The 17,473-nt window shown below is 39.3% G+C and overlaps 1 protein-coding gene across 5 annotated transcripts in view; it reads right to left on the bottom strand.

Moving 5' to 3' along the window:
• Positions 1-17,473, bottom strand: part of LOC127445362 (cAMP-dependent protein kinase catalytic subunit PRKX-like) — a 119,361-nt gene that overhangs the window by 23,468 nt on the left and 78,420 nt on the right. For all 5 annotated transcript variants that reach the window (XR_007897981.1, XR_007897980.1, XR_007897979.1 and 2 more), the window contains exon 4: positions 1,968-2,087. Coding sequence is in view for 2 of the 5 variants with exons in the window: in XM_051705395.1 (XP_051561355.1) it covers positions 1,968-2,087 (120 nt within the window). In the remaining 3 variants the exon portion in view is untranslated. The remainder of the gene's footprint in view (positions 1-1,967; positions 2,088-17,473) is intronic.

Here is a 17,473-nt window from a genome sequence, read left to right as displayed (position 1 = left end):
GTACTGGGGTAGGTGCTCCGCATGTGGTGGTTCCCCGTAGGTAACCCCATGCAACGTATATCTTCCGCTAATTCGTTTCCCTGTTGGCAAACTGCGTCTTCATTGGGCCCCTCTGCCCCAGTCACCATGCTTGTAGTAACTCCTCCCCCATAGGGTAGGACCTAGGGTAGGGACTTCTCCACATGGCATACTTCCGACAAAGCTCGGCAAGACCATGTGACCTATTTCCACTTAAATACACCCCCCCCCCCCCCTGGCGGGGTGTGGTCTCCGCGGTGTCTTCCCCTTGGGAGGAACACCCCCCCGACTAGACCTGGTGGCCCCAGTCGGTTAATTCCCTTTTTTGGGGGGGAGAGGAAAAAAAAGGAGATAAGGGCCCACGACTGGGCTAGCCCGTCTCTATCTTTTGGGTAGTCGACTTGTCTCCAAAGGGTTGTTCGACACTCATAACAGTTTTGGGGGAGGTTACGTGTCAGCCTGGTGCGCTGGCTATGAGGCACACAGTGGTCTGCCCATCACACACCACCAGTTCAGGTAACACAGTTCAGCAAGTTGCGGTGTTTCATATAGGGACCCCTAGTGTCACTACATCAACACAACATCGAGTGAGTGAGAGATAGGGAACGTCCTGGTTACTTGCGTAACCTCCATTCTCTGATGAAGGGAACGAGACCAAGTGTCACTACATCAACACAACGTCTCGTTCCCTCCATTAGGGAATGGAGGTTACGCAAATAACCAGGACGTTTTCCTCCACTTGAGAGGATGTGAAAACTCTGGAGCAGATTTAGAGTAAGCAACAAGCTGGTGGGAGAATGCAGCAGCTTCTACGGTATATACACCACAGCATTCAGAAATACTCGAGGAGAAAAGTGTTTATTTTCACACTGGCTTTAGTCTTTTGGAGTGAATTTCCTCTGCAAGACAGCAGTTACAGTTAGAGTCCATTTTCAGTCTTTAGCTGTCCAGAAATTAGATTCATCTAGAAAATACAAATTCTCATCTATTTTGCCCTACAAAGCCGATACACAGTAACTATGCTAATACTGAAACTCTGTCTGCCATTCACATTAAACTTTGAAAATTAAAGTTTTCCAAAGTTTTTTTATTGCCCAGCCAAATGTGGATCAAAATAGTCTCACTCCACTTTCTTTCTGAATCTAAGCATAGTTGAGCCAAACCTGTCAGTCAAATGACAAATCATAGTTTAAAATACCCATTTTTAATTTTCACAAGATGCGTAGTCAAAGTTATTTGTCTTTGCAGGGTAGTATAAGCCCAATTTACAACAAATTTTGCATGCAATACTAGCACATATAGATGCCCACATGTGTTGCTAATGACAGTTTAATCTTCATATAATCTTTTTTGCAAACAAGATCTATTCCAAAAAACACATCCACCTACAGAGATACTGTAAATGCAGCAGATTATCGGTGTGCATATAAAAATGACAGTTTGTGTACACACCGAAGACAGGCTGCAAAGATAAATACCTAAGCAAATAAGGAAAAATATCAAGATAGCTCTGAAAGAGGCCATCTGCTGTAAAAAATGCTCAAGGACCTTTGGGCTCTTGGCACTAAACATATAATACTGCACTGCTGCCCCCTAGTGCAGTGTCTCTGACATTGTGTGATCTCGCCTGACCGCATGCCAATACAAGCACAGTCTGAGCCACACAGAATGGAATGGCAAATGCCTAGTGCCTTTTTTCCTTAATTTTTATAGTGCATCTATTTATCACTTGTTTTGGTCAAGTACTCCATAGCTGAATGTCAGTTCCATTACACTTGGAAAAAGTTGTCATAAAACAGGGAATTTAAAATACAGAGAAGCTCTTCATATGTTCACATTACACATGAAAGTCACATACACATATCGTGAAGTAGTTTTAACATGTGAAAATAGGATCACTGTTAGTCCATTTAACTGTTTAACAGGAGCTGACCATAGTGTTGTCTTACCCTGCTAGCATTTCAAAGATGAGCACACCCAGAGCCCACCAGTCCACTGCTCGCCCATGACCTTTACTCTGGATGACTTCTGGAGCCAAATACTCAGGAGTGCCACACAGTGTCCATGTCCTAGAGAGAGAGAGAGAGAGAGAGAAAAAAGTGAATGGCTGAAAGAGAAAGATAAAGAGCACTCCCAAAGCTTAAATATACAGCAGACATACAGTAGCCCCATAAAGTATTTGGACACCCATGTCATACTTACAAATGAATACAAATGCATATATTGTTGCATTATTTCTGGTCACAAAATGTATCATGGTCAAAAAAAATAAATAAATGCATTTTTACTGAATATTGATGGAGCAACATAATTTGTGTGAAAAGAAATAATAATGGAAGTTTGTTTTGATTAAAGTTCAGTTTTTAAAAAAAGGTGGTGAGGGAGCCTTTTACCTTTTTAAAGGCTCCCTCACTTGGGGTAAAAGGCCCCAAGGGGGTTTAAAGCGATACTGTGTAGATATAGGGGCAATAGTTATAGTGCAAAATTAGTCAACTAATGCAAATCATTGAGACAACAAGATGCTGTTTTTGAGTTACAAATTAGGATGAAAATAACTACTTCAGAAAAAGTCAACCATTTCCTGTTAATTTCAAACACATTTGGCATTTTATTACATCAAGTATTCTATTAGCAAACCAATCTCTATTATGATTGGATGAATCAATGTGAGGCCACTTTGAACATTTTTCATAACAAATCTATTCCAACCACAAAAAGTTATATAGGGGCCTTTAGCAACAGTTTTACTCCAAATAGCCCCTGCAACAGTTTTACCCCAAATACCATCCTTTCACTTATTGGACAATTATTGAGAAATGTTTGATTTAAAGACCTTAAACAAAATTGATAATGATAAATTAGTATTTTGACTCAAAAGAAATGTGTTAATTTCAGGGATTTTCATTAGCTACATAAATTTACAAAATACAAAATAAAAAAAATAAAAAAAGAGATCAAACTGTCTCAAAATCAACCTTTAGACATTTCATGCAAAGATCTCATGGATCAGGAACATTTAGCAGTGCATATTAACAAACAGGTGTTTAGGAAAGTGATGTGGTAGTTGTTGTTGCTATTTAGTGTTTTGGGAGAAAATAAAATCAATGAAGCCTTAAGCCCCATTGTCTCCTATATATATAGGTTCCCTGCCATCTTACATGTTTGAGATCTGCTGCCTGCTGGCAACTTTTGCTCTGTTTTCTCTCTCTTTCTGTTCAATAAACTACAGATGCAGTACACATGTGCTATCTTGTCAAGGGGAGAGGAGCTCCCCTATAAATCCACAGCAGATTTAGACCTGATCAGGGAAGTGGACATCTACAGTATGTGGCAACTGCTGTGTGGAATTCCAAAGTAACTAGGCACTCAGCATTTTCACTAGCCAAAATCCCCTGCCCCACAAAAAGTGATGAAAGTAAAGCTTGCTATACACTGTAGGATTTTTACAATCCTTTAGGATTGTTGCTTGTCAGACTGTACAATATGAATGCATTGATATCGCCATGGCACACTGTGCGACATTATGCCAGACTGTATGATACACATCGTAGCTGACTGTGGTCCCAATCGTCCTGATCAGTGAACGTGACTCACGTTATGGGAGCGTTGCAGAACAGAAATGAAACGGCGAGATTTGCCCCGGAGGAACATTTTTTTTTCTTTTTCTGAAAGTCAGGATATCAGCATTTCCGTTGCTCCGATACCACTCAATCACGAGCATAGGCTAACATATAAATAGAAAGATGGATTTTGTCAAACAGGCCTATAATAAGACAGCCTGATCACAAATACAGAAAATTACAGATGTTGAGAATGAACACGAGTGCAGGAGGTAGCCTACAGTAATAATTAGCTACCACAAGCAAAGACTCATTGTGGAAATAAAAAGACTTGTGGCCCAAAAAATGACAAACTTCTCTGTTCACATTGGGGAAAACAAAAAAGGTGGGTTATAGTACTCCTCTTTCTCCTCTTTTAGATTAGTAACCTATCGGCCACGCAAAATTTTGAAAACTCATATAGGCTGATAATAAATTGCACTTGCAAATTCTTTATGGATAATGCACAAGCAAGACATACAGTTGAAGTCAGAAGTTTACATACACTTAGGTTGAAGTCATTAAAGCTCATGTTTTAACCTCTCCACAGATTTCATATTAGCAAACTATAGTTTTGGCAAGTTGTTTAGGACATCTACTTTGTGCATGACATGAGTCATTTTTCCAACAATTGTTTACAGACAGATTGTTTCACTTTAAATTGACTAAATCACAATTCCAGTGGGTCAGAAGTTTACATTCACTAAGTTAACTGTGCCTTTAAGCAGCTTGGAAAATTCCAGAAAATGATGTCAAGCCTTTAGGCAATTAGCCAATTAGCTTCTGATAGGCTAACTGGAGTCAATTGGAGGTGTACCTGTAGATGTATTTTAAGGCCTGCCTTCAAACTCTGTGCCTCTTTGCTTGACATCATGGGAAAATCAAAAGAAGTCAGCCAAGACCTAAGAAAAAAAATTAGTGGACCTCCACAAGTCTGGTTCATCCTTGGGAGCAATTTTCAAACACCTGAAGGTACCACGTTCATCTGAACAAACAATAGTACGCAAGTATAAACACTATGGGACCACACAGTCATCATACCATTCAGGAAGAAGATGCATTCTGTCTCCTAGAGATGAACGTAATTTGGTGCGAAAAGTGCAAATCAATCCCAGAACAACAGCAAAGGACCTTGTGAAGATGCTGGAGGAAACAGGTAGACAAGTATCTATATCCACAGTAAAACGAGTCCTATATCAACATAACCTGAAAGGCTACTCAGCAAGGAAGAAGCCACTGCTCCAAAACCACCATAAAAAAGCCAGACTACAGTTTGCAAGTGCACATGGGGACAAAGATCTTACTTTCTGGAGAAATGTCCTCTGGTCTGATGAAACAAAAATGGAACTTTTTGGCCAAAATGACCATCGTTATGTTTGGAGGATAAAGGGTGAGGCTTGCAAGCCGAAGAACACCATCCCAACCATGAAGCATGGGGGTAGCAGCATCATGTTGTGGGGGTGCTTTGTTGCAGAAAGGACTGGTGCTCTTCACAAAATAGATGGCATCATGAGGAAGGAAAATTATGTGGATATATTGAAGCAAAATCTCAAGACATCAGCCATGAAGTTAAAGCTTGGTCGCAAATGGGTGTTCCAAATGGACAATGACCCCAAGCATACCTGAAGTCGTGGCAAAATGGCTTAAGGACATCAAAGTCAAGGTATTTGAGTGGCCTGACCTCAATCTGATGGAAAATTTGTGGGCAGAACTAAAAAAGTGTGTGCGAGCAAGGAGGCCTACAAATCTGACTCAGTTACACCAGTTCTGTCTGGAGGAATGAGCCAAAATTTGATTATTGTGAGAAGCTTGTGGAAGGCTACCCAAAACGTTTGACCCAAGTTAAAAAATTTAAAGGCATACTACCAAATAATTACAAATTGTATGTAAACGTCTGACCCACTGGGAATGTGATGAAAGAAATAAACTGAAATAAATCATTCTCTCTACTGTTATTCTGACATTTCACATTCTTAAAATAAAGTAGTGATCCTAACTGACTTAAGACAGGGAATGTTTTCTATTATTAAATGTCAGGAATTGTGAAAAACTGAGTTTAAATGTATTTGGCTAAGGTGTATACTTCTGACTCAACTGTAGATTTCTATAAATGTATCCAATTGTATCTGCTGATTTGGATTAAAACGTCCCATAAATACTTACCAATATAAATTGTTTTTAAATAAAATTGGAGTGGTGTGAATCTTAACTAAAGAAGTTTACAGACATTTAAATTAAATTTATTAAAAGTAAAATAGTAATTCAAGTTGTAAAGAAAATGCATGATAAATGTAAAGAAAAAACGTGTTAAGAAAATGCAATCATTTATTTTCATTTTGAAGCTCTGTATTTATTTAATTCAGGGAATAATGCTCTCATATTACTGTATTTTCTTAACACATAGTATTTTCTGTTATTTATTTATTAAACCTTTTGATATAAAATGAAAATAAATAGTTTTTTTGAGTAGAGTGATAACTGGGCACAAATGTTGCTATGGTGGGGTAAACGCGGAACAGGTTTCTTTCCAAGTGAATTGGGGTGTGAGATAGTAGTGGAATATCTCATCTGGCCGTTGTAATAGCAGTCACCCTATACGGCTGCGATGCTAAATTTCTGACACTGCCAGAACTTTGTCAGAGGCTAAAGACCATCGCAAAGGCTATTAATTGGCCGTTGGTGAACATGTCACACTGAACGTTGTAAAATTGCCGATTTTGCCCTACGACGACAGAAACCTTTTAGGATTCCTGAAATTTGTCTCAGGCGGCAGAATCGTGGCCAAAATCATACAGTTCGCTCTGGGCTTAACTGGAGACTGTAACTGCAAGCATTTTGTTTAGACATTTTATTTGAACAAGAATGATATGAGTTCAGCAAGACACAGGCTAATGATTTAAGTCATCGATTACAATATCTGAGAGCAAACATGACCAGTTAAAATGAGTACTGAACAGGAGGAAAACTTTGTAAATAATTTGTTGTCCACAGAAGTCCAGATTTTAACCCCTTTAACCATTCTAAATTGTACTTGCCTTAATGGAAATTTACCATTGTTCTTTCATTTTTGAACAGTGACATTTGAAATGATAAGGCCATAACCACAGATCAGACCATGGATGGCTCCACATTGCTGTAGCTAGGCAAATGTCAATACCCTTTCTAAAAAAAAAAAAAAAAAAAACTTTATATTTGTTATGAAAAACTAATAGCCAAAACACATTTAGAAGCCTTTAACTACAACTTTCACAGTTAATACTTCCATGGAGTACAAAAAGATATGCTAGGTAGATTAAACTCAGTCACCATTTACTTTCCTTGCAACTTTTTCCCCATAAATAAAAAAAAATACATGAATCTTTTTTCCATACATAGAAGAAAGTAAGCTCTAAGGGTTTGGATCAAGATCAAGGTGTCAATAATGAGAAAATTATTAACTATTAATAATAGTGATGCATCGCCCACTGTCAGTGCCGTTTGTAACGTAGGGGCTGTCTAGCAGTTTGTGAGGTTCGACATCCTCCACACAGCCCTTTAAAGTAGAACATTCTCTGCAGAACTGAAATAACATAAGTTTTGTGGTCTATGCCAGCTGCCGCTATATCGAGTGAAGCCTGACTGAACCACGCAAGTTTCGCTCTGCACTCTCCCAGAGCTCTGCCGATTTTATCTCTGAAGTATGCTGATGCAAACATTTCTTCAGCGGTTAGCACGAAAGCACGCTTCATTCGCCCCGCAAAGATGCGCGTGTCAGATATTAGAAGCATATTTACCTCTTATAAAGCACTGAATACAATTAAATATGCTTTGGCTGTGGCCACCCGCCAAAGTGGCTAGTATGAGTGACTGAGTTACCCGCCACTGCCGATTTTTACCTGCATTAGGCAGGTGGGTGGGTGTTAATGTCAAGCGCTGGCCATGTTGCTCTTGGCGTCTATTAAAGTTTTTTTCTCTCCCACACAATTTTGCTAATAAAACTAACCTCTTTGAGCCTATATCTTTGTCCTGGTCCATTTATGTTACATCTAGCTGCAGCTGGTTGTAACATAATATCCTGGACAAGCCCCCACTTATGTTACAAACAGATACAGCTAGATGTTGGCCAGACAAACAAAAACACAAACTCAAAATTGAAGATTCTGCAACTAAGTGAAAAGAGGGATATAAATACGGTAAGTGTTAAAAAAAGTAAAAAGTATTATTTCACTTTGTGGTTGTCAAATTTTAGTGGACATTGTTCATATTGATGTGATAAACTCCACCAAGTTTCCTCTGCTAGGACACTTGTGTGAACTTGAGAGGAACTTTATACATATACTTAACAAATTAATAAACATAAAATACATTAAAAAACAAAACAAATTGAAAGTTGGTTTAAAGTCATTGAAAAAGTTACTACAGAGAAAAGGTGTAGCATCACTTGTTTATAGATGCCACTTGGTTTGATATTTTGTTTCTCATTTAATGGAATTCATATACTTCCAAAAGGGGCCATGACATGAGGATTCAAATTTCCCTTGATCTTTTAACATAAGAGGTCAAAGTACTATAAAAACATGCTATAAGTTTCAGAACTCAAAACTTCCTCCTCACTGCATAAAGAGCATTTGTTGAAACCAAGCTGCAAAAACGACTCGCTCTCTACTTCCTCCACATTGTGCTGTCACACTGTGGTAGAAATGTGCATCTGACAGCCTCCACAACAACACATCAATGCCTACTTTACCTTATTACATTCATAGCCCCACCCAGCTGTTAACAATGAGATGGCAAGAAGAGAGCAGGTCAGTCATGAGCAGAGAGTCAGTCATAACAGTGGGCGTTTACTGTCAAGTCTTAAAGGAGAAGCAGCACCAAAACAGAGCATGTCAGACAGTGAGTCAGAATGAGGGTGGAAAATTATCATGTTCTACAAATATATGACTAATATTATAAGTGAACCTCACGGAACATATTAAAATAATTTAAAAAAAGCATGTCATGATCCCTTTAAGTGTCCAAAAGTATCTAAAAGTAGGCTATATATAAGACATACATCATAGAGGGGTGAAAGACTCTTGTACCACACAGTTGGACTCCCATCAGCAACTCAATTAACATGATACAAACATATAGCCCAGCTATATATTTAGCCCAGTACATATACATACAATATACAGTTCAGATACTGCTCTGACTGCTTAAATATAAAAACAGTGTCCACCTGACACTGGCAGCACAAAGTGGAGTGTAATTACAGTACACATTTTGACAGCTGGCTATCTTGACTGGATTGAATTGGCTGGTGTAAGGTAGAGACAGTATATCCACTTCAATCTATGGCTATTAGAGGCATAACAGTATAGAGCTAGAAGCCTGGGTGGGAGCCCACAACTCTGTGTTTTATTTGTAGCAGAGGGTTACTGATTACATGGAGTAGCAGCAGCTCTGTGGGGGTGAAATGACAGACTGGTGTTTGTTTGGGGCCACAGTGCTGGTCGATAAATGAGTCTGTTGACCTGTCCTTCAGCAAACCGCTGCCCTTTGCTTATCTGTCTGGACAGGGCTTGCTAATTTGAAACAGAATTATTGTATCAGTTACTATTGTCACGTGAACATCATTAAGGGGAGAATGAGAGATTGACGAAGAAGAGTTTACACTTTGTACAGTATACAAAAAGCACTTAAAGGAATGTTCCAGGTCCAATGCAAGTTAAGCTCAATTGAGAGCATTTGTGGCAAAATGCTGATTACCACAAAAATTAATTTCGACTCGTCCCTCCTTTTCTTTTTTTTTTTTGTGATTAAATTTTTTTATTGATTCTTCAAAGATAAAGAAAAACAAAACATATATACAATGAATCAACATTTAACTCCCACTACTACCCCTCCCCAATCAAGAACCCCACCCGACCCCAAACAAACATCCCAGTGGTCTTACATAAGTACACACACACACAGAGAATAAAAAAATAAATAAAAAATATAGAATAAAATAAAATATTTATATATGTACACACACACACACACACACATATATATAAATATATATATATATATATATATATATATATATATCACACACACACACACACACATATGCATACATACATACATATACATATATATATATATATATATATATATATATATATATACATAAACATATAATAAACACACAACTCTAAAACTATGCCTCTCACTCCACAGTCCCACTCCGAGACCCCCCCCCCCACACCACCAAAACATCAAATATCTACCCCATTTCCCATTAAAAGAATCCCATATTCCCAGCCATCTACATGTTACCTCTTCGAAGGCTGCCACCCTTCCCATCTCCCCGCACCACTCCCGAATTGAGGGTGCTCCCACCGACTTCCAACCCCTTAAAACAATCTGCCTGCCTATCATTGCACTGGTGAGGACCCAATCTTTTATGCATTTGTCACCTACGTCGATGACCGCCCCATCACGCAAAACACAGAGTCTGGGGGGAAAAAAAATCAGAATGCCCAACACGTCACACACAAAACTCTGTACTTTCAACCAAAATTCCTGAATTTCAGCGCACCACCAAAAAACATGGGCCATGTCTCCAACCTCCGATTGGCAATGCCAGCAGGTGGGTGTGTCTTTAAGACCAAGCCTATACAGTCTAGAGGGGGTCCAGTAGAATCTATGTAGAATCTTGAATTGTATAAGTTGCACCCTTGCATCTCTAGATATAAAACTGACGTTTTTTAGAATCCCAGCCCACACTCCATCCTCCAATACCAAATTAAAATCTTTCTCCCATAATCTCTTGATAGAGGTTAAAGCTCCATCCCCCAGACTGTGAACTAGCAGGGAGTAATACACTGATGTCTCATGACCTTTTCCAAAAGCCATAATCACCACTCCCAGAGTGTCTGCCGCTTTAGGGGGGTGTATGCTACTCCCAAAAATCTCAACACTCCAGTCTCATATACGTCACCGCGTGTAGCAACCCCCCTCACAATCCACTCTGACCAGCAGAAGGGGGACTTATCAATACATAATTTTGGGTTCAGCCATATGCTCGAGGCAGCATTCAAATAAATGTCCGAATTAAACACTCTGGACACTTTTGTCCATACCGATAGCAAATGCGAGATAACGGGGTGTAACTTAGCTTCTCCGGTTAGTTTGATAGAAAGGCTTTATAGGGGCAAGGACTTCCTGTTCAATAGAAAATCAGGGAGGGGCTCTTTCAGGTGGAAGCGACCAATGAGCCAAATATCTGAGACTGAATGCATAATAATAAAACAAAATCTTGGGAAGGCCTAGCCCACCTTTTTCAATCGGCCTATGTAATTTGTTGAAATGTAGTCTGGGACATTTACCATTCCAAATGAAGGACTTCGCTATGCTATCAAATTGCTTGAAATAAGAGAGGAGGACATCTACAGGGAGAGATTGTAGCAGGTAGTTGAATTCTGGAATACAGTTAATTTTAATAACATTAACCTTCCATCGATAAATGTAATGAAGCCCACCTGTCCACGTCGCTCAAACTTTTTTATTAAAGGGTCAAAATTAACTCTAAATCAGACAAATTTGCTGGGAATAAAATCCCTAAATACTTAATGCCCTGTTTGGGCCACTGGAAGGCGCCCAGCTGGAAGGCCATTAGTGGACAGTACGTTGTCAGAGCCAAAGCTTCGGATTTAAACCAACTGTCTTTGTATCCTGAGAACTTGGAAAAGGAATTAATAATTCTGTGGAGGCAAGGCATTGATCTTCTGCGTAAAGCAGAAGCTTATGCGCCACACCTCCCGCCATCACCCCTGGAAAATCATCTTCCTTTCTTATCGTGGTTGCTAATGGTTCCAAGGCAAGACAGAACAATAATGGGGAAAGAGGGCAACCCTGCCGAGTGCCCCTATTCAGAGTAAAATAATCTGAAATTAATCCATTTGATTGTACCGCTACTACAGGGTGTCCATAAAGTAACTTAATCCAACCAATAAATGTACTCCCGAGCCCATACATTTCCAAAATCTTAAAAAGATAATCCCATTCTACAATTTTCGGCATCAAGTGAGATGGCAGCGACCGGAGACTGATCATTCGCTACTGACCACATGATATTGATGAAATGCCTAATGTTATCCGAAGAGCTACGGCCTCGAATAAACCCCACCTGATCTATATGTATAAGAGATGTCATAACTTTACTTAATCGGTTAGCCATAATCTAGCTGAATCAGGGAAATTGGACGGTAACTTTTACACTCGCTTGGATCTTTGTCCTTTTTAAGAATCAGACTGATCCGTGCTTGTGTCATGGTTGGGGGAAGCTTTCAATTCTCTAATGATTCCGTTTAAGCTTCTAACAAAAGTGGAGCCAATTCTTTAGCATAAGATTTAAAAAATTCAGCAGCAAAACCATCTGGCCCCATAAGGCCTTAATTACCTCGTCAAGCTCCTCCAAATTTACTCAGAATTAAGAGAATTTCTTTGCTCAGTCGTCCATTTAGGGAGTTCTAATGGTTCCACAAATGTTCTAATATCTTCATCAGTAGACAAAGACATGGAACTATAAAGACCAAGATAGAATTCTTTAAAATCATTATATCAATGGCCGAGGTAAAAATTTCACCACCAGCAGATTTCACTGAGGGAATGGTAGAAAAAGACTCTCGCTGCTTTATATATCTAGCAAAAAGCTTCCCTGCTTTGTCCCCCGACTCAAAGTATAACTGTCTTGCCTTGAATAACCAAAACTCCACTTTCCGCGACAAAATAGTATTATATCTGTATTTCAATTGGCTCAATTCTCTGAGGCCATCAGACGACATTCGGTACTTGGGTTCAGAAGTCACCAAATATCTGCAAGACCTAAATTTTTACACATACTGTGAAGCGTCAATGTTGCTCTAGGGGGCTTACACACTTTTGCTTCACTATGATCAAGGACTGAGTCCATCAAAAGATTAAAGTCTCCTCCCAATATTATATCATGAGGGGTGCCAGCAGCTTGCAACATCCCTTCAAGATCAATAAAAAAGCCCTGATCATCAATGTTAGGTGTGTAAATATTAGCCAAAACCAACCTTTGCCCCTTAATTTCTGCTAAAACAATAATGATTCTCCCTAATTTATCTTTAATCTGTTTGGGAGATTTGAATTGTAGATGTTTACTTATCAATGTAATGACTCCCCTGCTCTTACTTGAGCCAGCACTAAAAAAAACACGCCCACCCATATTTTCCCAAAATTTTCAGCTTCCTGCGAGGAAAGATTTGTTTCTTGAAGAAACACTATCACATTTTTTATGCTTAAGAAATAACCTTCCTTCTTTTTATGGGGTGCCCCAACCCATTCACATTCCATGTGGAGAGAGACAATCCACTCATATTAACTTTTGACATATTGATATAATAGAAAACATAAATTGTATGTCAAAAACAAGATTATTCAGACCACATTCCAACATTAGTGTAACAATCAAACCCCAAACTCCCCCCCCAAACCAAACAAACAGAAAAACGTGCGCATTAACACCGCGCACGACAGCGCCAACTGGTGTCAATCCCTCTAAACTCAAAAGGTCCATGTATGGATTGCTCAAGTCTAGTGCTTCTGCACAAATTTGAGGCAAAATTACATAACAGAAAATACATTGTAAAACAAACTCCAGCCAATAGGCAGAATAAACACAAAGAATATGTAGATTCATTCACAGAACTGTCTCGAAGGTGTGTTCCTCCACAAAACAAATTCCAGCCGATATAAAGCCGTTCAGTTTCCTCGGACAGACAAACAAGTGTTCAGTGAGCCAGCTGTTTATGAGTGCAGCAGATGACGTAATCATTCCAATGTCCCGCGAAAATAGTCCACAAAACAAATTCCAGCCAACAGGAGGCATTAGCACAAAGAATGAACAGATTCATCCACAACTGTCCCGAAGCAGTGTTATTCCACAAAACAAACTTCAGCCGCTAGGCGGAACCAGCACAAAAAGAAACAAAACAGGCAACCCGGTTCCTCAGATGGTCAAGAGTCAAATTCACTCAGAGGCTGCATAAAAAAAATACACTATGACTTAGTCAGTCAACTTTATAAAAGACATCCTTTGTGTGGGCATGTAGATATTTTGCAGCCATCCTTAATATTCATTCTAAATCTGGTCGGGAACTTCAGTGTAAAAGCGATCTTCCGTCCATGCAAAAGTTTCTTGAAGGAAACAAACTCCAGCCACTAGGCGGAACCAACACAAACTGAAAAAAAACTTTGCGGCCATCCTTCGTATCTATTCTCAGTTTGGCCGGAAACATCAGTACAAAAGCGATCTTCCGTTGATGTAAGAGTTTCTTACATTCTTTGAATTGATCGTGTTTCTCTAGTCGAATTCGCAAAGTCCAGGAACAAGAAAATATTGTGATTCTCCCAAGAAAGCTTTCCTTTGCTCCTCGCCTCGTGCAACGAGATCTTTATCGGATGATCTCAGAAATTTGGCCAGAACCGATCGGGGCCTGTCTCCCTCAGCGGATCTCCGAGCTCGCTTGATTTCCAACTTGTGGCCTGTTATGTCGAGAAGACTCGGGAGGAGCTCGTTTAGGAATTTCACCATATCTCTGCCTTCCTCATACTCAGGAATTCCAACAATCCATATGTTATTTCGTCGGCTCCTATTTTCCAAATATTCCAGTTTTTCCAAAATGCTTTCCACCTCTATTTTGGTCGCTGGCGGATTAATGGATAATTCCCTTTCCGATGACTCCAGATAATCTATCCGTTTCTCAACATCTGCGAGAGAATTTTGTTTCCATCGCCGTAATCGATCGACGTATTACAGCGAGATCTTCCAAGTCAGCAACAACCTTCGTCAGCATCACAGACATGTTGGACAGCTGACACTGGATTTCTCCTGCTGCACAATTCGAATCTCACCAGATTATAACATGAAAATAATAAAAACTAGCAAAGTGCACAGAGCTCGCCGTTTACAAGTCTGCTCCTTGCATGGGGTCACGTGACCCCCCCTCCCGTCCCTCCTTTTCTTAAGAAACTAAAATCTGGGTTACAGTGAACCACTTACAATGGAAGCGAATGGGGGCCATTTTTGAACGTTAAAATACTCACTTTTTCAAAAGTATAGCCACAAGACAAAGGATATGTGTGTAAACATGATTTTAGTGTGATAAAATCGCTTACTACCCTTTTCTGTGTAAAGTTATAGCCAGTTTTACAACTTTGTTACCATGACGATGTAGTCACTAAAATGACTGAACCTAAATCACTAAAATGATTGTAAAAATTACAATTTAAACAACTTTACAGCTCAAATAATACAGAAGAAGTGCTTTTATCAAATTATAAGCTTCACATTTCTGTGTTTAAACCCTTGGCCACAAAATTGGCCACATTCACTTCCATTGTAAGTGCCTCACTGCAACCTCGATTGTTTTGTTTATTATTTTCTTTTTTAGAAAAGGAGGGACAGTCGAAATTATTTTTATGGTAATCAACATTATGCCACAAATAATATCGATTGAGCTTAACTTGTATTGAACCCAGAACATTCCTTTAAGTGAGAGGAAAAAAAAAAGAAAAAAAAAAAACTGGCTTTTACAGAATACTTCTGCTAAGAATATCTATATATGAATATAGATATTCAGATAGCTTGTGATTTCTGTGAAAGCTGGCTGTGTAGTGCAGACAGGTGCATGCTGTAAACAGTATTATGGTCCTCCTTTGAACATGTTAATAGTCCATAAGTCATTCAGGGCAGAGACTAACGATTTGACACTCCAAATCTTGATATACAGGCACCCTTTATACCGGGAATCCTAACTGATGGGTAAATTCTTCAAGTTTTCTTGTTGGGGAGGGGTGTCAAAATCAAATCAGCTAAGCGGGGTACCTCAGGGGTCAGTGCTTGGCCCCCTCCTCTTCTCGATACATATAACATCATTAGGACATACTACTGCTGATACTATCACAGTATTACCAGTGGCGCCTGCAGCTGTACGGCTGTACACACTGTGCGTACCATGAGCACTCCGACTGACCTGAGAAACATTTTCTCTCTGAATATTTCAATCATGAAGTGTGCTAAGTATTTCTGTTGGAGAATGAATAATTCTTTTGAGTTGGTTCTTTTCAGTGAATTGGTCAAACAGGCTTGCAAAACGGTCTGAATCTATTTGTGATTCAGAGCGCTCTCTCACTGAATCATTTGGAACGGTTTCCCACACAATAAAACAGTATTGGGATATTTACAAACACAGAACAAACAGTGCTGGATAAAGTGGAAATTTTCCTACAATCAACTAAAACAAAAGGCTGTCTTTTTGAGAGGTAAGTTTGAGAAACATCAGCTAGTGCTGTGTCATGTGAACAAGGGGCTGTTCAAACTGAACGTCTTTTTGCACCACTCGTGCTGTTTTTCAATCGTTTTCCACATAAATATTCCCTAGATGTCTTTTGACAACTGTGCCACATTTCACTGTGTTTTTAGCATCTCTCACGGGAGCGCTGCATTAAATGGTGTGTCAAGTTAAAAAGAACTGCTTCAACTGATAAAAACTCGTCTCGAGATACCTGCGTTCTGCTCTATTTTTTGTGGTGTGATTTGCTTTTTTTAGTGCGAGAACGCGTTTGTTCTGAATGGTTACTGAAAGAAATGCTTTTAAAGCCAATAGTTACATAAACGCTACTCATATTCGGGGTAAAAAAATGCTTCTCTCAAAGTCACCAGAATTGAATGCTTTGGTGGTGTTTTTGCAAAAATGTTCTCCCGGGGGAGCATGCCCCGGAACTCCCTAGATATAAAGTTGTATAAGCCAGATTTCTGTGCGTAGCCTCAGATGCAATCCTGCAGGCGTCCATGAATACTACCATGGTGACAGTGAACTTGCCGGAACAGGTTGCCTGCCTTCTCGCTTACCTTATTTCTCTTCACTTTCTTCGTTTCTCGCTTTTGTGCTCAACTGACAGGTTTTAGCTCTTTGCTTTGGAATGGAGATGATTAGCCTTCACTGTGTTACCTGGAGGCTCTCAGTACCAGTCTATCAGTGTACAGCATTACAATGAACTGCGAGGGAGGTTTAGGCCCAAAACATACTCTATTCTAGCATATGAACAACACGGACACTTTTAGCAACGCAAAATCAATTTCATGCATCCATATAAAGACCAAAAAATCAGGACACACACAAATAAATGTCTTTTTGTAGGCTTATGTGGTCCAATAGTTTTATTTTATCAACATGAACATAATATTAATAATAATAATGTTTATTTTATATAGCGCCTTTCTACAAACTCAAGGTAATTTTACAAATAGCAAAAAACAAAACAAAAAAAAAAAAACAGAGCAAATCAACTAAGAGTCAGAGTAACATAGGGCAAAGGTGGGTTTTGAAATCATGTATGCTGTTGAGGTCATGGAGGGATTGTGGGATAGAATTCCATAATGTTGGAGCAGTAGTGCTAAAAGCCCTGCCACCCAGTGATGTTAGCTTATAACGTGGGATAAGTAGTCAGAAGACCTGAGTGAGCGAGATGGTGTGTAGGGATGAATAAGATCTTTGATGTAAGGAGGGGAAAGACCACGTAGAGCTTTAAATTTAGTGAGGAGTAATTTATACTGAATGCGGTAAGAGACAGGTAGCCAGTGCAGTCTATGTAAAATGCGGGTGATGTGAGAGGATTTCTTGGAATAAGTGAGAACCAGAGCTGCAGAATTCTGAATGTATTGCAGTTTATTGATTGTTTTGACTGTTTACATCAGTTTTGTCAGTGTTAAGTTTGAGAAAATTATTGGTCATCCAGGTATTGATGTCATTGATACATGCAGATAAGGAGCTTGTGGGTAAGGGAGCAGTGGGTTTTGAACTGATATAAAGATG

The sequence above is a fragment of the Myxocyprinus asiaticus genome, chromosome 8, assembly GCF_019703515.2.
Source record: "Myxocyprinus asiaticus isolate MX2 ecotype Aquarium Trade chromosome 8, UBuf_Myxa_2, whole genome shotgun sequence".
In the NCBI taxonomy this organism is placed as follows: Eukaryota; Metazoa; Chordata; class Actinopteri; order Cypriniformes; family Catostomidae; genus Myxocyprinus; species Myxocyprinus asiaticus.
This window is presented reverse-complemented; position numbering and strand designations above follow the sequence as displayed.